Source organism: Lonchura striata, chromosome 6 (genome assembly GCF_050655825.1).
Source record: "Lonchura striata isolate lonStrDom1 chromosome 6, ASM5065582v1, whole genome shotgun sequence".
Classification (NCBI taxonomy): domain Eukaryota; kingdom Metazoa; phylum Chordata; class Aves; order Passeriformes; family Estrildidae; genus Lonchura; species Lonchura striata.
The window spans coordinates 14,382,082-14,400,274 of record NC_140708.1 but is presented as its reverse complement, the minus strand read 5'-3'; the positions used below and the strand labels follow the sequence as shown (position 1 = coordinate 14,400,274).

General features: G+C 38.2%; 1 protein-coding gene across 10 annotated transcripts in view; it reads right to left on the bottom strand.

Annotated features, from left to right (window-relative positions):
* Positions 1-18,193, bottom strand: part of LDB3 (LIM domain binding 3) — a 115,221-nt gene that overhangs the window by 69,899 nt on the left and 27,129 nt on the right. For all 10 annotated transcript variants that reach the window (XM_085583277.1, XM_077784543.2, XM_085583278.1 and 7 more), the window contains one exon: positions 7,665-7,816. In XM_085583277.1, the coding sequence (XP_085439403.1) occupies positions 7,665-7,816 (152 nt within the window). The remainder of the gene's footprint in view (positions 1-7,664; positions 7,817-18,193) is intronic.

Here is an 18,193-nt window from a genome sequence, read left to right as displayed (position 1 = left end):
TGCAATCAGATTTATCAGAGGAATCAAGGCTTAATAGCATAAAAACTTCAGATACAGAAGCTCACTTAGAACCTAAAGTTTGGCATAATTATTTACTATTAATGATTTAATCATTAGATTGATTATTTATAATTACCGAGAGATGCTAAAAAATCTACTGAAGGTAAACATATAAATAATAAAAATGTTCACTTAAGATCATCAGAAAAAATGTTTGGGTTATGAAATGATATAGTACATAAAGCAGAGAATTAGTAATAATTAATAAAGAGCAGAAGATGCACTGAATAAAGATTCAGTTCTTGGATGTAGCCTATCATACCCTGGTCTTAAGATGTGATGCACCTCTCCCGAGTAAACATATGTTTTGAAGACTTTAGTATCAAATATTTAAGTAAAAATAGTTTAATATTTGATAGTTTAATAGTTTAAAAATACCTGAAGTGAACCAAAGTTATTTCCTCTGCTTATTCTTCACCTCCCATGCAAATAATGCATCTGAGACTTTGACTACCCCCATTCCAGTATCAACAGGGTCTTCCTGCAGTCCTTCAACTCTTGGCTTCTTAGCAGCTTGCTTATGGGTCAAAGTTATTCAGGTGCAGATTTCAAAGCAGCAATTGAGACTAATATAGGGAATTTCCCTAAACAGTCAGCTCTAGATTCAGGAAATCACATCCAACTTTCAAATATACGATGATTCTCAAAATAATAGCATCAGACTTTGCAACTGCCGTCTGTTCACTCAGAGGAGTTCAAGTGGTGCCCAAACCCAGATTTCTGACATTATACAGAAAACCGCTGAACATTTTCTAAAAGCAAAGCCTAACGCAGTATACTTCAAGCATCCTGACCACATTAGTTTACTGAAGCTATTAATAAGGTGTATTTACTTGGTTAATTTTCCTGTAACTCCTCTTCTTTGGGATGTGGACCTTACAGTGTCTTATGGCTTTTACAGCACTCTAATGAACATATATGGGAGAGAAAAATTTACTAATATGGATAATAACACCTTAACTACAGTCTACCTCATTTAGGACAGCACTTTCTCTTTCCAATCACTTCAGGGAACTTTCCATTAAGAGACTTTTACTAAAAACATAATTCTATGTCTTAAGACTAAGTGGATAAAGTTAGCCAGGACTTGCCAAAAGAGTTTGTCTCCCTTGGAGGTATTTGAGTGCTGTTTGGGGTTGTCATTTATGTCGATGCAGTAACATCCCTGGGCCAGCCTGTGCCCAGCACTCAGCACCGACGTGCTCCAGCAGCCACCAGCCAGGGACAGCAGAGACACCAAGAGCTGCCCAGCCCCAACAATGCCCTACAGCCAGGCTAAACAGACCTTGACCCAAGACCCAAGAAACAATGGGTTGCCAATGATTAAGAGTTTGTTGGAGAAAAAAAAAAAATTAGGGCAGACAGCTTTTATAGGGGTTTATCAGACAAGAAACACCACAGTGAAAGTGGTCCCAAAGGAAACCAAAAAACTTATAGGCACAAAGAACATTTACAAGACTTACCTAGAAAAGCCACAGTGTTTTACCTGATTGAAAAATTCCTCATTCCACTTCTAAAAAATACTTTTTCATTCATTCCAATCAGCTTTAAGTGTGCAATTTACATTTTTCCATGACTGTGCTTAAACTAATCAGCATTAATAGGAAAAGGTCCCAGCCTGAACAGACTGTGACCTTGCTGTCTATTGTAACATTCTGGCTAACTTTCTTGCAGAAAGCAGACAGGAACTGTTTTTTTGAAACAATACAACTGCCATGTTTACTTACTAAGCTGTGTCAGCTCACTGACTTTGGTGAGATGGACCCATGGTACCCATCTTGACCTTTCCATGGTGAGTGAAAAATAATATGCAAAAGAATTCACATGGAGATTATCTTTAGGGAATCCAGAAAATATTTCTCACATAAAATGATGAATTTTAAACTCACATCTAAGCTGGTATGAGGGGGGGGGGAGGGGGGGCGGGGGAGGAAGTGATGTGCACTCTGAGAACAGTTCTAATCCCTAAGCAAAATCTTGCTGCAATGAAAACTTCACTGCCCTTTAAAGCCTTGGCATATATCCACAGTTTCCAGGCTCTTTTCTAAAACTAACAAGGACACTTCATGCAGTGAGTGTAAATAGCAATCCACTAAATTAAACTGCTCATGTAAGGAATATATTTGTATTTATTCCAGTGACTGACATTGATACTTCATTTCATTTTCCATGGAAATAGCTGCTCATTCATTTCACCAGCACTAAATGTTACTACTCAGAGAGAATAGCTCCTGTCTAAATGATAGCCTGACATCTGTAAACAAATCCTACTGTCCTCTCATACCTGCATACAGAGACAACTAGGCACACAATGGGAATCACCTCTATTTCACACAGAGTGAGAGAGGACCAACTCTCAGTAATACAGTGTAGCTTCCTTAACCCAGTAGTGGGATGTGTCCTCTTTAATGCTTTAAGCATACAGAACCACCAGAAGGAAGGAGAAAAACCTTGGCTGTTGGTGGCAGATGACTTAGAAGTTCTACAGTCACACAGTGTAAGCAAAACAAGCTAACTAGTATGGCATGTCATATCCACCATTAGTGCTCTTTTTTCTACTAATCTGCTTAATATTTTGAATAGTCCAACTAGTTCAGACCATGCTTTCATCAATATTGTACATATAGTTCCAATTTACCCTGAACTGGAACAGATACCATCTTTTAATTCTTCTGAGCACAAATTTAACCGTATTCTGGTTCTGATTTAAATGTGCCCATCAGCAGACCTAAAACATGCACAGAATTTGTTACTACACCCAGCATCAGACAAAAGCAGTTTACAATAAGCACTGAGTTCCCCTTGCTTGCAGTTTGCTGTCACCACATGCTTTATTTATAGTAGGCCTGAAATAAATACTGCAGGATCAGCCATCTTTTGGTGCTGCACAAAAAAGGAAAGCTATTAAATATTTACCATAAGTCTCTCCTAGCCTTGCCTCTGACACTTTCTCTTTCAGTAGAGAAAAGAATTATTTAGCTCATGATTTTCCAGCAAAAGACAGCCAATTGTGACTGTCTGGAAGCAAAGGGTAGCATCACTGGCATGCCCTGGGAGGGGGAAGTTCTGTCAATGTGCACCCAGCACAGCAGTCTCCACCTCTCCGGCTCCTCTCCAGCAGCACAGAGTGACACCAAAGTGGAGCCTTAGAGTGACACAGGAATGTTTGTGCCAGCAGAATGAGGCACACTCATGTTACAGCACTTTCCAAAACTAAGCCAGTACATTTGGTGAATCCTTTCCAAGGAGGCTGATCAGATTACTTGAGTTATGTTGTGGAAGCTCCAGTGAAACATGTTGACAAATAATGCTGCTCTCTTTTTGTACTTACTGTGCATTTAAGAAAAAAAACTGTTTGTATGAAATAAAAATAGACTTTGCATGCATTTTGTTTTTCACTGTGAACTGAATACTGCACAATCCAATGTTTATGGCCTAATATCTCTGGGACAGATAGACAATTAAAGATGAACTTTGACTGGCCTAGAATTAAAATGCCTGAGGGCAGCTGTGTAGCTCAAGTAACTGATTAGAAACTGATACTGAAAAATTACTGAGAACTGAACTCCAGGAGGTCACAAAAAGACTAAAAGCAAAGCAATGTCTTTTTTCCACCCCAACCCAGGCCATTATAGAGTATGATCATAGTCTTCCACAGCACAGTCCAGCAGAACCAGCACCAATCCCCGCTCAGTACACCTACAGCTATGCAGGTTTCCAAGGAATAAGCTGCATCTATAGAGGTATGTAACACTTAAGAATATCAGTCTGGTTTGCCTGAGCGCCTCATGGGAGTTCTGCTGAGTAATAATGCACAGTGCCAAAGACACTTGTTTCCTCCTCTCACTCCTGCTCTTTTCTTCAGCAAAAAAGAATTTACTTCCTAGATGTACTTTGTCTTCTAAACTTAATGAAGCAGTGCTAGTCTGGAGGGTCCCAGACATTGCCACATCACTGGATCAGAGGCCCCTTTCTCCATGCACGGTCCAAATACTTCAACTTCCCGGCACTTGCCTGTCTGCATCTTTTCACTTCCCAGACGCAGCAAAGGGAGGCACACTGCAGGCTCTAGAGAAATCAGCAGCCAGACAATGCAGTTCAAGCCACTAACAAGTTCTGGCTGTCTGATCAAACCTCTGGGATAGCTGGTGAGACTTCCAGTCTAATTTTGTGTGTTTATGTGAAAATAAAGCATGGTTGAAGTGATAAGAACAAATTAAAGAGGAAGGTAGGGAAGGCAGTTGTCAGAAAACACTTGACATCCACAAATTCCTGAACCAATGGCTGAAATGCATAGAACTCCACTCAGGCCAGCACTGAACATTCATGGAAGGTTTGTGTTAGTGTGTCTTGAACAGTGCAGGTGCTACTTGAATTGAAACTAAATTCATACAGGAAATCACAAAATCCCATTATTTAGGTAGGCAAGTATGAATGGGGGCTCTTAACACTTCCCTTTTTTCTATGATTGATGCCTTGCAGTTGGATGTCCTGCACAAGTGCTGACACCATGTACAGCTTTTTTTGAGAGCCAAATTAAAACAATAACCACTTCCCCAGCCTGTAAAAAGTCCGCAGGGAACGAAGTGTTGTAATAAATTGAGTAGCAGCAAACACGTCTTAACTGTCAGGTTATAAACAATGCTCATGAAACCTTCACAGCCATGACCAATAAAGGGAAAGGCCATCGCTCTTGAGAGCCAAGAACCATTAGGAAAAAAAAAAAAAGCTTTTTATCTCGGAGCATTTTCGTCAAGATTTCACATTCCACTGCTGCCTTACAGATAAAACAAGCAAGATCAGTTCTACTTCCAGTGCTGTAACAGCAAAACCAAGCCACAGATTGCCTGGTAAGGCATTCCATGACCTTGAAACATATTCTGTAGAGCCATGTGACTACTTCACATACATGTCCAATATCATCACAGTTTAGAGCTAAAGTTTTCCTATCACAACAGTCAATCTTCTAATGCACATATGTGCCTTTTCCATTGGAAAGGATTTCTGAACTTTTATACAAATAGGATAAGTGAGCACTTCCATCTTTGTGCTCTTTATGGCAACTAGGGCTGTTTTTCCATACTAGTAGAACACTGCTCCAGTTTCATTGCTGCAATCCATGTCTAAAAAAAGTCAAAGTGATCTCTTAGCACAGTCATTCTCCTGGTAACCACGTCCCAGGAGATTTTGCCACTCTTCTGTTGTCTTCTTATTTGGTTGAAAGTTACTGTCCCTTGCCACTGCTACCTTCTTTTCGTGTTATTCTTTTCACCAACCCAATATTTGTAAATTTTTTGTTGCTGAAAAAAGGATATTGCATTGTACATTTTGGGCAGGAGAATAAACTGACAATCTTTTTGTCCTTGAGTAAATTAATCAGGGAAAAAATATTTTTTAAGGCAAGATTAATATAACTTCTTGTATAAAGTGGAGATGCCTTTTGTTCAAGACATTGGATCTTTAATAGGGTTCTATGTGTACATCAGTTGGTCAATATCACTTGCTGCTAGGGTTCAGCTTCTATAAATTCTGAATTGTGCCAAGCAAAGTCTGTTTAATGCCTCTGAGCACAACTTTTTTGAATAGCCTCATGTCATCTAAGAAAAAAAATATTAAAAAGAAATTACTTTTCAGTCTTTTTCATTGGGTTTTCCCAATGAGGCTGAATGGGTCACCAAGACAAACTAATAACTCACATCATAAAGTAGCTGAAGAGTCTGTTAATTGTGTAAGTTCAGAGCAAAAACATAATCGGAGAAAATTTTCATTAGATAAAAAAGGCTATTTTATCATCTATTTATGTTTACTAGTATTTGATTTTACTTTATGCCATTTTCCTTCTTTTGGATTGTAGTTTATCTACATCTATTATCTATGCATGCATATTTCAGTCTGTGGAACACCCAATTACTGCTTTCTTTGGTTGTTCTTTAACCATACAACTTGAGTATTTGAATTATATATTATTGTTTTGGAACCAAGAGACAGGGAAAGCCTTAAAAATAGAAGAAACAACAAATAGAGATGAAAGCAATTAATAAAGATACTTCCATTAGTTTCCTTTTTTTTTTTTTTTAATTATTTGGCCACTAGAATTGCTGCGGTTGTAATTTAGAGGTCAGCAAATAAAAAAGCACAATGATTACTGAAATAAAATATCTCTGGCAACACTTGATCAAAATTACTGTTTTAAGTGACTTGCCTCTTGCAGTATGTATTAGGACAATCTGGATTTGTTAGTCATGACTTTGGAAATTCTTCTGTGAATAAGAAGAGCTGTTGATTTGTAGTTTTAAACCATTTATGCAAGAGCCATAGAGGCAGACACTGGAGAAATTTTCAGGTTCAATATTCAGGAAAATTAATACCAGATGTGCAACAATCCAAAGCACAACAAGAAATGTTTTCTCAACGCAAAAACACAAAGGTTCAACAGAAAAGCAGACAGACATTCTAACAATCAGAAAGGATTTTTCTTAACTTTCAAATAAAAAATATTCAGAACAATCGAAATCTTCATAAAAAAAGGTATCATACATATATTTGTAATAACTAATAACTAATCTGTAATAACTATAAGTCAGAGTGAGGAAAAAAGAAGTGGAGCAGGTGACAGGATGAGAACTCAAATACATGCATCAACGTAGTGATTTTCTACTCTATCTGGAGCACTTGAAGACAAAGCCATGGGGGAAAATCAGGTACATATTTTGCTTAATAGTACTCTGTCCTGTCTTGGAAACTTTCATCTAAACTCCTTATTCTTTAGCTATTAGTCTGTTCCTGATACTTATTATCTCTACTGCACATTCATATATGAGATTCTTTGGTATATTCTCAGAAATTGTACTTCCACATTACAGTCTGCTTTCTGTACTTGTCTTTGCCTACCCTGTACAAAAATTATCTTCTTCACAATGCAATAACATTAGCAGCTGCTTCTCTTTCTATAATTATGATGCTTTAAATATTAATGCATTTATTACAGAAATCCTCCTTGCAAGGTTATCTAACTTGAGAACAAGTTTCCTTGGAAGCAACATTAACGAGCAGAAGTTAAAAAACCTATTAACTGCTTTCTTAATGGCAAGGCAACTTTTATCACATCTCTGTGATAAAAGCTGCCCTCTCCATGTTCTACTGCCTCCCATTCCTGCACCTGGGCTACACCTTTCTTTTGGAGTCAGATATAGAGTAGACTTTCAAAATTACAGGTGCCAGACCTGTAACACTTGTTCTGTTTGTTGTCTCTGAGACAGTTGTTCATAAATTAGCTAAACTAAACTGTGTTGCCCACATGAGGATAACCAAAAAAAGCATCACTGTTGTGTTCACTTAACAGAACCTGGAATGGATATGAGATTACCCCTATATTCAATAGACTAAACCCCACATGGATACACTCAACCTAACCATTTGATTTCTGTAGGAATCCATGCTGACTTCTACAAGAATCAGAGCAGATTTTGGCTTTTCATCTCATATCTGTGCCATGAGCACTTCAAATAAATCTAACAGACAGGGATAAAATGCTTGCAACCTTCGGTCTTAAGTTTCATAGTCTGTCCTTAAGAACACAAAGAGTATAAGTTATTCCAACATACTTCTGCAGAGTGAGGCTTAGGTTGTGGCTGGCTGATTTGATCTTGTTCTGGGCCTCCAGGTGGGTCATGCTGTCAGTGTTGACTCCATCAATAGCCACGACAAGGTCCCCCTGGTTCATCTGTGACTGTGCTGCCTTGCTGCCAGGGGTGATCTGTGTGGGAAAAGACAAAGGAAAATGTCTTATCCTGATAAGTCATGCTATATCCAAAACAGCTGAAGAACTTGCCCAGAATTATAGTACAGAATAGATACAGCAAAAAATACACAAATAGACACAACAATAGTTTTATCCATTATTGTATGGGTGAAAAACTAAAATTAATGGCAATTAAACAAATCAAAGCTAACTCACAAAGGTCCAGGACACCATCTACTTCTTGTTACTTCCATTTTGAGAGGTTAAGCCCAGTGTGGTGGTTCCCTTACCACCTATTGTCACTATCTCAAGGGGATAATTATCACTATACAGCAGCAGTACATAGAGATATTTCTCAGAAGCAGAAAATTAATGAACCACTATCCACTGCATGATTTTATTGTATTTTCCCTCCTAAACCCCATTTTTTCCCAAATTAATTAATTTTATTGAAGGGATGGAAAATGAATGTGTGTGAGTGGCCTTGGGCACACTTTCTTTCTTTCATAGCAAACTTTAGAGGAAATGATTCTACTTAACCATACCCATATACAACTGCAGCTCCATTACTAACACAAATTGCTATGTGCCCACCTCACCAACCTGTTGGACCTCATGCTCCAAGGGCCAGCACTCTCAGAAATAAGAAACCACAGTGCTGCAACCACAAGCCCAACAACTGGTCCAGAAGTTCTGTTTGTTCACTGTGGCAAGACATTTTGTTGGCTTCAGTCAGCTTGTGAACTGCATCTTCTCCAAATGGAAAGCACCCTGATCTCAATTTTACAGAGCCTCTCAGCTTCTGTATGGGTAACACCAGTACAGTTCTAAAGCAGAAAAGCCTTCATCCACCATCAGCCAGACAAATTTTAATGAACACACCAGAGTTGTCCTCTGCTTTCAGCATCCAGTACAGAAAGAGCATGGATATAAGCTATAGGTATTTTTCTTAGAAACTCACTTCCTTACATTCCTCATTAAAAAATCCAAGGATAATCTAAAGTACTACAGCAAAGGCTTGATTCAAAAATTCTGTTCCTTCAGTACAGTGAACATAAAATGTGTTTGATTATGAGTCAAAAGTCCCCTGTGAATTCTGCCAGGCTGACACCATGAAGTCAAATTTCTAGTCACTTATAAAAACATACATACTTACAAAAGACCTCCTTCCAAAACAATTCCCTAGACTGTTTTCTCATGTGCTTTACTGGCAAAGATGAATAAGCAAAAAACCGAAAAAGCCCTTTCTTAACACACTGTTAAAGTTGCTCAGTATTGAGGTCAGAAGTCCAATTGACAGTATAGTCTGACAATGGGAGGTGTCAGTTTATTAGAACACTAGCTCTAGTATCAGGGTGCTCCAATACACAGCACCCTGGATACTCAGACTATTTAAAAGTAAAGATTACTTTGGAATTAGGCACTGCAAACAATTCCCAGAACTGATTTGACTGCAAGAGACAAGTTTTAATACCTTTTCATTTGAGATGGAAGCAAAGAGTTCTGTTTTCTGAGTGAAGGACAGCCACAAATACAATGTTCTCATGCAAGCAGAGTTGACTGATAATGGATGACAGTACTATTCCTCAGTGTATTTTCCTGGTGTTAAGGAATTGAGGGATGGGGGAAACATTTTGTGGTAGTTTCAAAGATAGAGATCTATTCTGCAGTCTAATGCACTCTCACAAGAAAAAAAAAACAAAAAAACAAACAAACAAACAAAAAAAAATTTGTGTTACAAGCATAGCTTTTCTAACCTGTTATACAAACATGAGCTTCTATGCATTTGATTGACTTGCATTGTGCCAAGTACACAGAATTCAGAAGCCCATAAAGAATATGGATTATTTGTACACCCACATGTACTTGTATAGTTACTCAAAGATCCTTCCCTGCTCAGTCCCACAAATACGTTGAGAAATAGAATCTGCAATAGAATAAAAGGTAAAAAAAGGGGCAAAAAGCAAACTAAAGCCAAACTCAGATAAATGAGTCAGTAAGACTTGAATTCATCAAGTAGGACACTTCTGTCTTTTTCAAATTATCCTTTTTTAAATAAATAATCTTCACAGATCACTCTTCTACGACATCACTTCTAACCTCCTCATGAAACATACAAGTTCATGCCACAGAATATTAACTGTATGATGCTGGTTTCAAATTATGGGACACTGCCCACCCACACACGTTTTTCTTGTCAAAAACAAAGACTTGTTTCTGAACACCAGCCCAGTTCCTGAAAGTCAAACATCTGCCATCATTTGGGTATTCTTACTCAACACATCTATCTCTCCTTCCACTCTTAAGTGATGCCTCAAACAAATTAAGCCCAGAGAAGCAGAGCTTCTAGAGACAGGATAACACACTCGAGATCTGGAGCTAGTTTAGCACAGCTCTAACACACTTCCTTCCCTCTCACTTGCTCTGACTTTTGCTTTTAGCAGCCCTACAGGTAAATGCTATACCTTAAAATAATGACACAGCAACTACAACCCTCCTAGAATTAAGAGTTTTAGAGGGAGGGGATGGTTGTAATGAGCGACCTAATTTCACTTCTTCTAAAGGGATATTTTCTGCCTGATATTTTAGAAAATATGACCTAAATGAAAAAATATTAATCACAAGAAGCTCTGAAAGAGAAAGTTCTCAGTAACTCTGAATTTGTGATGACTTTCTAACTTTGCAACACTGTTTCTGAGGCAAGGAGCTCTAGGAGCACCATACTGTGAAAGAAAAGGAAAACAGTCTCAATCATGGCTCAGTCAGGCCCCCAGGAAATGAAAGGGCTTCAACTTCTTCAAGTAAGTATAAGGGTAGAAAATTCTGGGTGGGATTCTTTCACACAACTCTTTTTTTTAAAATTCCAATTTCAGGGGACAGCACACCATTGATGTCACTGTACCTCTAAAATTCAGCTTATCCTTACTTCCCAGACAGCAAGACTTGCAAGTATAAAAGATAGAGCTAATTTATTGTATCTGCAATTCAGACAAGTAGTAGGTACCACAAAAGAATGACTTCTTCTGATGGTCTTCCCACTGGTTAAAAGCACACTAGATTATTTGGGCCTGTAGAATTTTATATAGAAGGCATTATTAAAGACTGGATGCATAATCTGTATGAAACATGAAAATCAAAGTACAAAATTACATATATTTTAGTTAGAACCTGAGAGACATCTCTGTGAGTGTTCCAAGTGAAGCCAAAGTATGCATTTCCAGCAGACATCGAGAGCAGTCAGTAATTGTTGTGAACAAAATCCCAGTGTGCAGATGGAGATACAGGGCACACAGATCCGAAGTGTCAAGGCACATTCAAGACTATCTTGTTCCCATTTCTAAAGATCCAGTTGAAAGGAATGGAATGCAAAGAGTTTATCTTTTATCTGTTGGTATTTTCCTTTGAAAATTCATCTCTGATCTACTAAAACATTTACTAAATATAAATCACAAACAGAGAAGAGATCACTGTGTCTTTCTAATCTTGAGTAAATACTTTCTCTTTAAAAATAGTTTTCGAAAATATTTTTGAAGGACAATTTCTAATTTAACCTTAGAATTAGACTGGAAACCCAGATCTCTCTACACAGCAAATTCTACTTGGCTCTTATATCAGCTTCTCTTCTATTAACAAAAGTAACAAATTTAGAGAAATATACTACTGTCAAGGATAAATATGCATTTTTCAATTTGACAACCAAACCTTTTTCCCTAAAGCAAATCTCTGGGAAACTTCTAGACGGAAGTATTTAAGAAGACCTTTGTAATAATCTTAACTCACTTGCATGGATTACAATATAGCTTGCAGTTGCTAGGTGCTGCAAATGCTTTTATTTAATGCTACAGTAAGACATTCGTCAGAGTTTCAGGGTACAGCTATTTCTGTCAATTGATTTACAAAACCCAATCCAGGGTAACACCAACAGATCTAATTCTATAGTAGTTCTTTAGTGCCTCAAGCCCAAGCACAGATTTTGTCTTGAAAAAGCAAGCATCTCACTGCTCTCAGAAAAGCAGAGGAATATGTGCTGCTTCAGAGATGTGAATTTTCAGCCCTCACAAATTTCCTACAAGACAGAGATCTGACTTCCAACATCCCCAGCTTAAAGCAAGTTGGCAGGCTGGAAGTATCACATGTTCCTTCCAACACACTACAGAGAATTCTTATTATGCTCTGTTGTGAGCGGATGGGTACACTGCGTGAATATATAGTACCACAGTGACAGCTGTGCCCTAAAAAAACTCGCCTGCACTGTGTTCACAGTAAATACTACTTAGCAGGAGCTCTGGGAGGCAGCATACAAAGAGCAGCTGCTGCACCACCTTGAGAAATGCACATGCTGCCAGCCAAGCCCCCTCAACTCCACTCCAAAGGGAAGAGACAGGGATCAGGCAGCATTTGAGTGGATGAGTGTTCAAATACTAACGAGAATGCTTGTACAAACAGATGGATGGACACAGTTTTTCTACCCCCAAGGACCTCCTAATTTACAAGGCAGACAAACATAGATAGGAAGGCCTACACAAATGAGAATCTGCTAATATAGCCTGCAGCATTAGCCAGGGCCTCTTCTTTCTCCAGCACTTGAGCTATGCCTGACTCCATCCTGACCTCAACCCCAAAAACAACAGTGTATATTTTCTGCTTCTCATTTAAGAACAACATTTCAGAATATCAGATATTCACTAGCATTAGAAATGTGCAAAACCACAGAGAATTAATACCTTCTCCTCCTGAAGATCTCTGGAATAGAAGAAATAATTAAATGTTCTTTCCCATAATCAGAAAATCAGAGACTATAATGTGTTCTTTCAAGAAAAATATTGGACAGAGACTAAGGGACAGTATGTTTCCTCTATAGACAAAAGAGCATTTAAATCTCTCCCCATTATATTTATGCAAGTATTTTTTTGCTTAGAAGATTCCAACAAACTCTCAAAGTAATTCTAAGCTCTGAGGCTCTAAGTGCCTGCAAAACAGTGACCTAGTAAGAGACATGCTTTGAGATCCCACTGCAAAACAGTTGCTGAATGCCCACATGAATCCAAGTAGTTACCTCTAGACCAGAGACATCTCTTCCTCTTCCCCAGTAAGAAAGCGGAGGAAATTTATATAATTTTTTCCTAAACAAGTCACTTGCCATCCCTGTCCCCACAACAAAAGCATAAGAGTCCCAAAGGTAAAACAGTGGGTTTTTCTTAGAAAATAGAAGGCAATTTTGGACAAGAAAAACACGCAAAGAAAATGAATAAGACCCACTGGGATAAGTCATCAGGCAGAAATTCACCATTTCATTCAACACACTGCCAGAAGGCACAGGCATAAGCAAGAAAAGAAACTGCCTAGATAACCTGTACAATAAAGCAAGCATCCTATGGCTTTTATACCTTTCTGTGTCAGATAGGACATCTGAGAAAGACCAATTAAATGTAAAGACAAGACTCTGGGAAACCCTGAAACTAACATCCTTGCATGTAGCACTAACCAAACCTAAGGAAAACTTCAATTTTGCAGCTACCATTTGCCTGAATGATATGTCTCATTGTTTTCAATTCTCTATTGGGCTTTACTGGCTTTTTTTTTTGGTTCTCCTTTCTGTGGTGTTTCTTTTGTTGCTTTGGTTTGGCTTTTTCTTTTTGTTTTTAATAAGACAACAAGAACTGCCTTAAATGAACACTCATGGCATGTGCAAAATATGCCACTGACACCTTGAAGAGATTCCATTTACACTAAACAGAGCTGCACTGGCAAGCTGCAAAGACACTCTGAAGTGGCCTCTCAGGCTCTGCTTCATCTGTAGCTAGGAAGGGAGATTATAATACATGTGAGAACACCCAAAATAACTCTAATCTACCTCTCTAGGGTACCAGGAATCCCAATGCCACAGGAGCACAGAGATTTTGTGGGATGAACAGTAAAGCACTTACAGCTCGGGACACCCTGTGCTGCAATCTGTCCTGCAACAGCAGAAGGGCTGGGGGCACTCAAACCAACCAGTTTACCTCATTCTCAGGAGCACCAAGCCAGGCTGGATTGATACCACCTTGATTAACACCAAAAATTTCCCTCACATTTAACATCACTTACAAACCTGCTTTTCATACACAATATATAGTCTCTCAAAGGAAGAAGACAGACAGATGATAGCCCTTCCTGCCAAGCTATCTAGACTCAGGTGATGAAAATAAGCCAAATGTAAAAGACTTTCAGCTGTGAAATGAAAAAAAACATCTAGGCATATTTAGGGAATTGCCCTAGGCAAGGCTTTGGGGGATGTTTTGAGAGGCAGTGTGAATACACCTGTTCCTATTTGTAAAATAATTTCATTCCCTGCCCAACCTCCATGTTATCTGATGAGAAAATTTTCAATCCTTTGTTGCTAAAAAAAAAAAAAAAAGTAGCAATATTGTGGACTTTGGAGATTAGCTTGATAGAAGCATGACTGCTCTGTTACACCAACTATATAAATGACAGTAAAAGAGTGGATGTGGCTTTTTAATAGGATGTGTTGGTGTAACTAGAAGGTTACACAGCTCTTTATATCATGTATGGTATGACTAACAGTAATATTTCTTCTCCCAGTCTTTATTCAAATGTATCTGTTACATCTATTCAGTCTGTTCTCAGTTACCATCACACACCGTGCCAAGGTAGTGTGTGCTGTGTATCTCACAGGAATTAAATGGAAGCAAACAGGTGAGTCATATAACGACAAATGTTGATTTGACACAATACGTTTTGAAAAACAAGTGACTGAATTCTTATTTAGTATCAAGGAGTTCAAAAATCTGAATGCAAATCAAAACAAGGAATAAAACTGAGATACTGATTCTTAGTATTCTTGCAGCCCCCATGTGTGAGCTGGTCTGTCAGCTTCCACAGGACAACCCCCTACAGCAAATATACACACAGCTTCCAAGTGACTGCAGGATCAGAACAGCCAAGTTTCTTCAAAGGTTGCCCATCCTCATCCCTGCTTCTCCTTTTCAAATTTGAATTATTTTTAAAGTAGTTGTATAAGGTGGGATGTTTTTCTGTGTTTCAAGCAGACGCATCTCAGTCATCAATATTACCTGCTTCATTTTCAGCTTCTTGAATTCTACATTCTGTGCAGCTTTTTAACCTGCTCACAGAAACACAATTTATCTTGTCTCCCCCTACAACCATTAGCAATAAACTGAGGGGTTTATGTCTTGCTATTGGTCACTATGGTAAGATTTTCTTTTTTTTAAGTTAATTTTGCTTAATGTATCTCATTGTGGGTAACTAAGATCATGCTGCCTTATAACTTTGAAGGGCTTTTGATTGGTCCAGCAACAGTAAGGCCTGACTAAAAGGGCATTTGAGACAATACTGAACAGCTTAGTTTAGCAGTTAGTGCCTTCAGCCACTTCTAATATTACGCAACTTAAAATAGCTTTGAGCAAGCCCTGAGGTTCTGGCACAGATATGACTGGTGTGTAAGTGACTCTTCTGCTCTTGCATGCTTATAAATTAGGGTACTTATTGAAAGGATGCAGGATTACATTTAATTGTTCTTTAAATGCATTTGTTTGAGTTCTCTTTGTTTCTGGCCACCAGAATAGCAGGGGAGTCATTCTTTGCTCACTAAACCACGAGCTGCCAGTTTGACACAGCAAACAGCAGTCCTGTCTCTAGACCAGAAGTATTTAGTACTGAGCTCTGTGCTTCATTTACAGAGGGTAGAACAGCATAGCACACACCAGCTGGCAGCTTATGAAGGAAAATGAGATGTCACACATGTCCACAGTGACAGAGGTGCTGAATCAGAACTAAATTTGCAGGAACTGCACTTGGTATCACGCCCTTACTTTCACATCTAAGGTTTTAGGAGGCCATAGTGCCTGACATGAACGTGTTCCAAGTGGAGGGCCCAGCATTAAGCTGCCAGCCTACAGCATCAATGCCTCCTCAAACACTTTCTTTATTCACAGGAGTAACTGTTTTGTACATGGAGCATTCACCAAAGTTCTGCGAGAGAATAAACAAAAGTACAGGCTTCAAACTTCAGAGAGTGAATTCTTTTTAAGATCAAAGTGAATAAAACAGAATAGAAGTAAAGTTCCCCTAATAAAGTGCAATTCCAATTTCTTCTGTAATAGGATGTTTCAAATTTAGTGCATAACATGACATCCCGCCAGGCATCCCAGCAGGATCCCTAGAAATTTGAAGATGTAGCAAGTAAAACAAAATTTTAACACATTTAACAGGTACATACACTTTTGGATGTTTCAGGAAGCTAGGAAATCGTAGAGATTTAAGGTATTTCTTGTACCTGTTAAAATGTAATTACTTAAAACTTGTTTTCCTAGCGGTGTTCAGTTGAACCCAGAGAGGCCAATTTCCTTGGTAAACCACAGAAATCATGTTTGTTTAACAGGAAATAATCTGAAAATATTGATATAATCTCAAATCTAAAAGGGAAAACATGTTCCATTGAAGATTGTTATGGTAAAGTAAAAGAACCTGAATGTTTAAAAAGGAAGGATCTTGATTTTCTTCAGTTTCAAAAAGGAAAGCATCCCTGAGGAGAAATGTGGCTATTTCTGAGGACAAGGATTGAACTTTGATAGTATGATGATGCCAATGCTGGTTTTGGACATTTTAACCCATTAGAGTATTTGGTACAGCAATCTACAATTATTTCCCACTGAGAGCTTGCACAGTATAAGAACACACACATGCACATGATTTTATTTGATAAACAACAAACCAGTGACATGGATGGTTCTGGAAGGTAAAAGCATCTCTCTAGGTGAATTTTACATCTATTAGCTTTAGAATTTTTTGCATAAGTGGAGTATCTTCCCACACATTTTTCAGTGACTTCAGGGCACAGAGCAGTATTAAGCTGACAAGCTTTCAATAAGTGATTTTCTGTGGGTTTTTTGCAAGTAGTATTTTCCATAACTTTAAAAAAAAAAAAAATGACTTGAGAAAGCCTTCCTGTTTACAGACAAAATAAAATAATAGAAATTAATTGTAGTAATAGACTGTCTGCAGTTAAAGGCTATTTAAAGACTCAATATTAAAAAAAAAAGTTAAATTACTAAGATGGAACAAGCATCATTTATTGAGAAAGACACACTAATTTTTGGTTCAACTACTGTTTGTTTCATTTCTGGCCAAAAAGAAGAGCTGGCTGTACTATACACAAAAGTAACCTAGGCTGAGAGTCTTCTTTCTCCATAGAGTACTGCTTCATCAGCTCCCCTTCCCAGCCTGCACCTTTTTCTAGGGAAAATTGGAAGTAGATGTCTTTCACAAAACATTAAAAAAGAAAAGACATTATGTTATGAAAATTTACCAAAAGTCTTCATTAAACACAATTACTGCTTATGAACCAAATGTTTATGTACTAAAATATGGTTTTAACAGGAATATCCCATAAAGTTTAGAAGCTATAAGCAGCTTTAGAAGAAGGTTATTAAAGAAATTAAAAACCTCAGCTAGGTAATATTCACCTATGGTAAATGGCTCTTCATTTAAAGAGATATTGAATTGGAAGTTCCAAACAATGCCACTCACCTCCATTGTACCCTGTCTTCTATGTTTATGCCCAAGTTTCAGACTGAAACTTGATTAAAAAATCCCCAATGACTAGAAGAAAAGCTGTTCTTGGGAATATATCATTTTAGAGAAAGGCAGGAGTCTTTCATCTCACCATTCTTAATTCAGCAGAGTGTGTGGAGCCTCAATTATCTTTGGATTAGGTACTGGCTTTCTATTTGTATTTTCTGCAGCCTTGTTTGTGCTGACATGTTTTGAATTCCTCATGGCATTACCCAGCACAGGTGTGTGTGGAAGGGAATTCCAACTTGCAAAGCCTATGATCATAACCAGCACTTGAAAGAAGGTGTTAAGGCAGGAAGAGAAGCCTGATCAGAGTTTTCTCTCCAGCTGGCATCATGTTATGGACAGCCCTTCCCCTTCTGTGCTGCTCACCCTGCTGATTAACAGGTGAGGGTTAGAAAGCTTTCAGTCTCATTGGGAATGCTAAGACATATCCTATCTTAATATATTCATCAAGTTTATTTTGTGCTGCATTCCAGAGACTCAATAGAAAACATCTGTCATTTCAATTACAGAGAGCAAAGTGGGCACTCCATCAATTGTGAATGAACAATTTCTGCCAAACCAAAAGGCCCCTGCAAAAGCCATCCTAAAGATCTGTCTGTGGTACTGATATTGCTGGTTAGTGATACTTTTACCTGTTAACTTGGGCACCAACATTTCTGCCAATTCCTTTTTGGGTATTCTTCCATATTTTATCTCCTCTAGATTTGGTATTCACCACTTCCTGGTGTAAGCAGCAAAAAGACAGGGCAGTGTTTTTCTTCCAGAGCACATATGTTTGAATTAAGTGCTTCA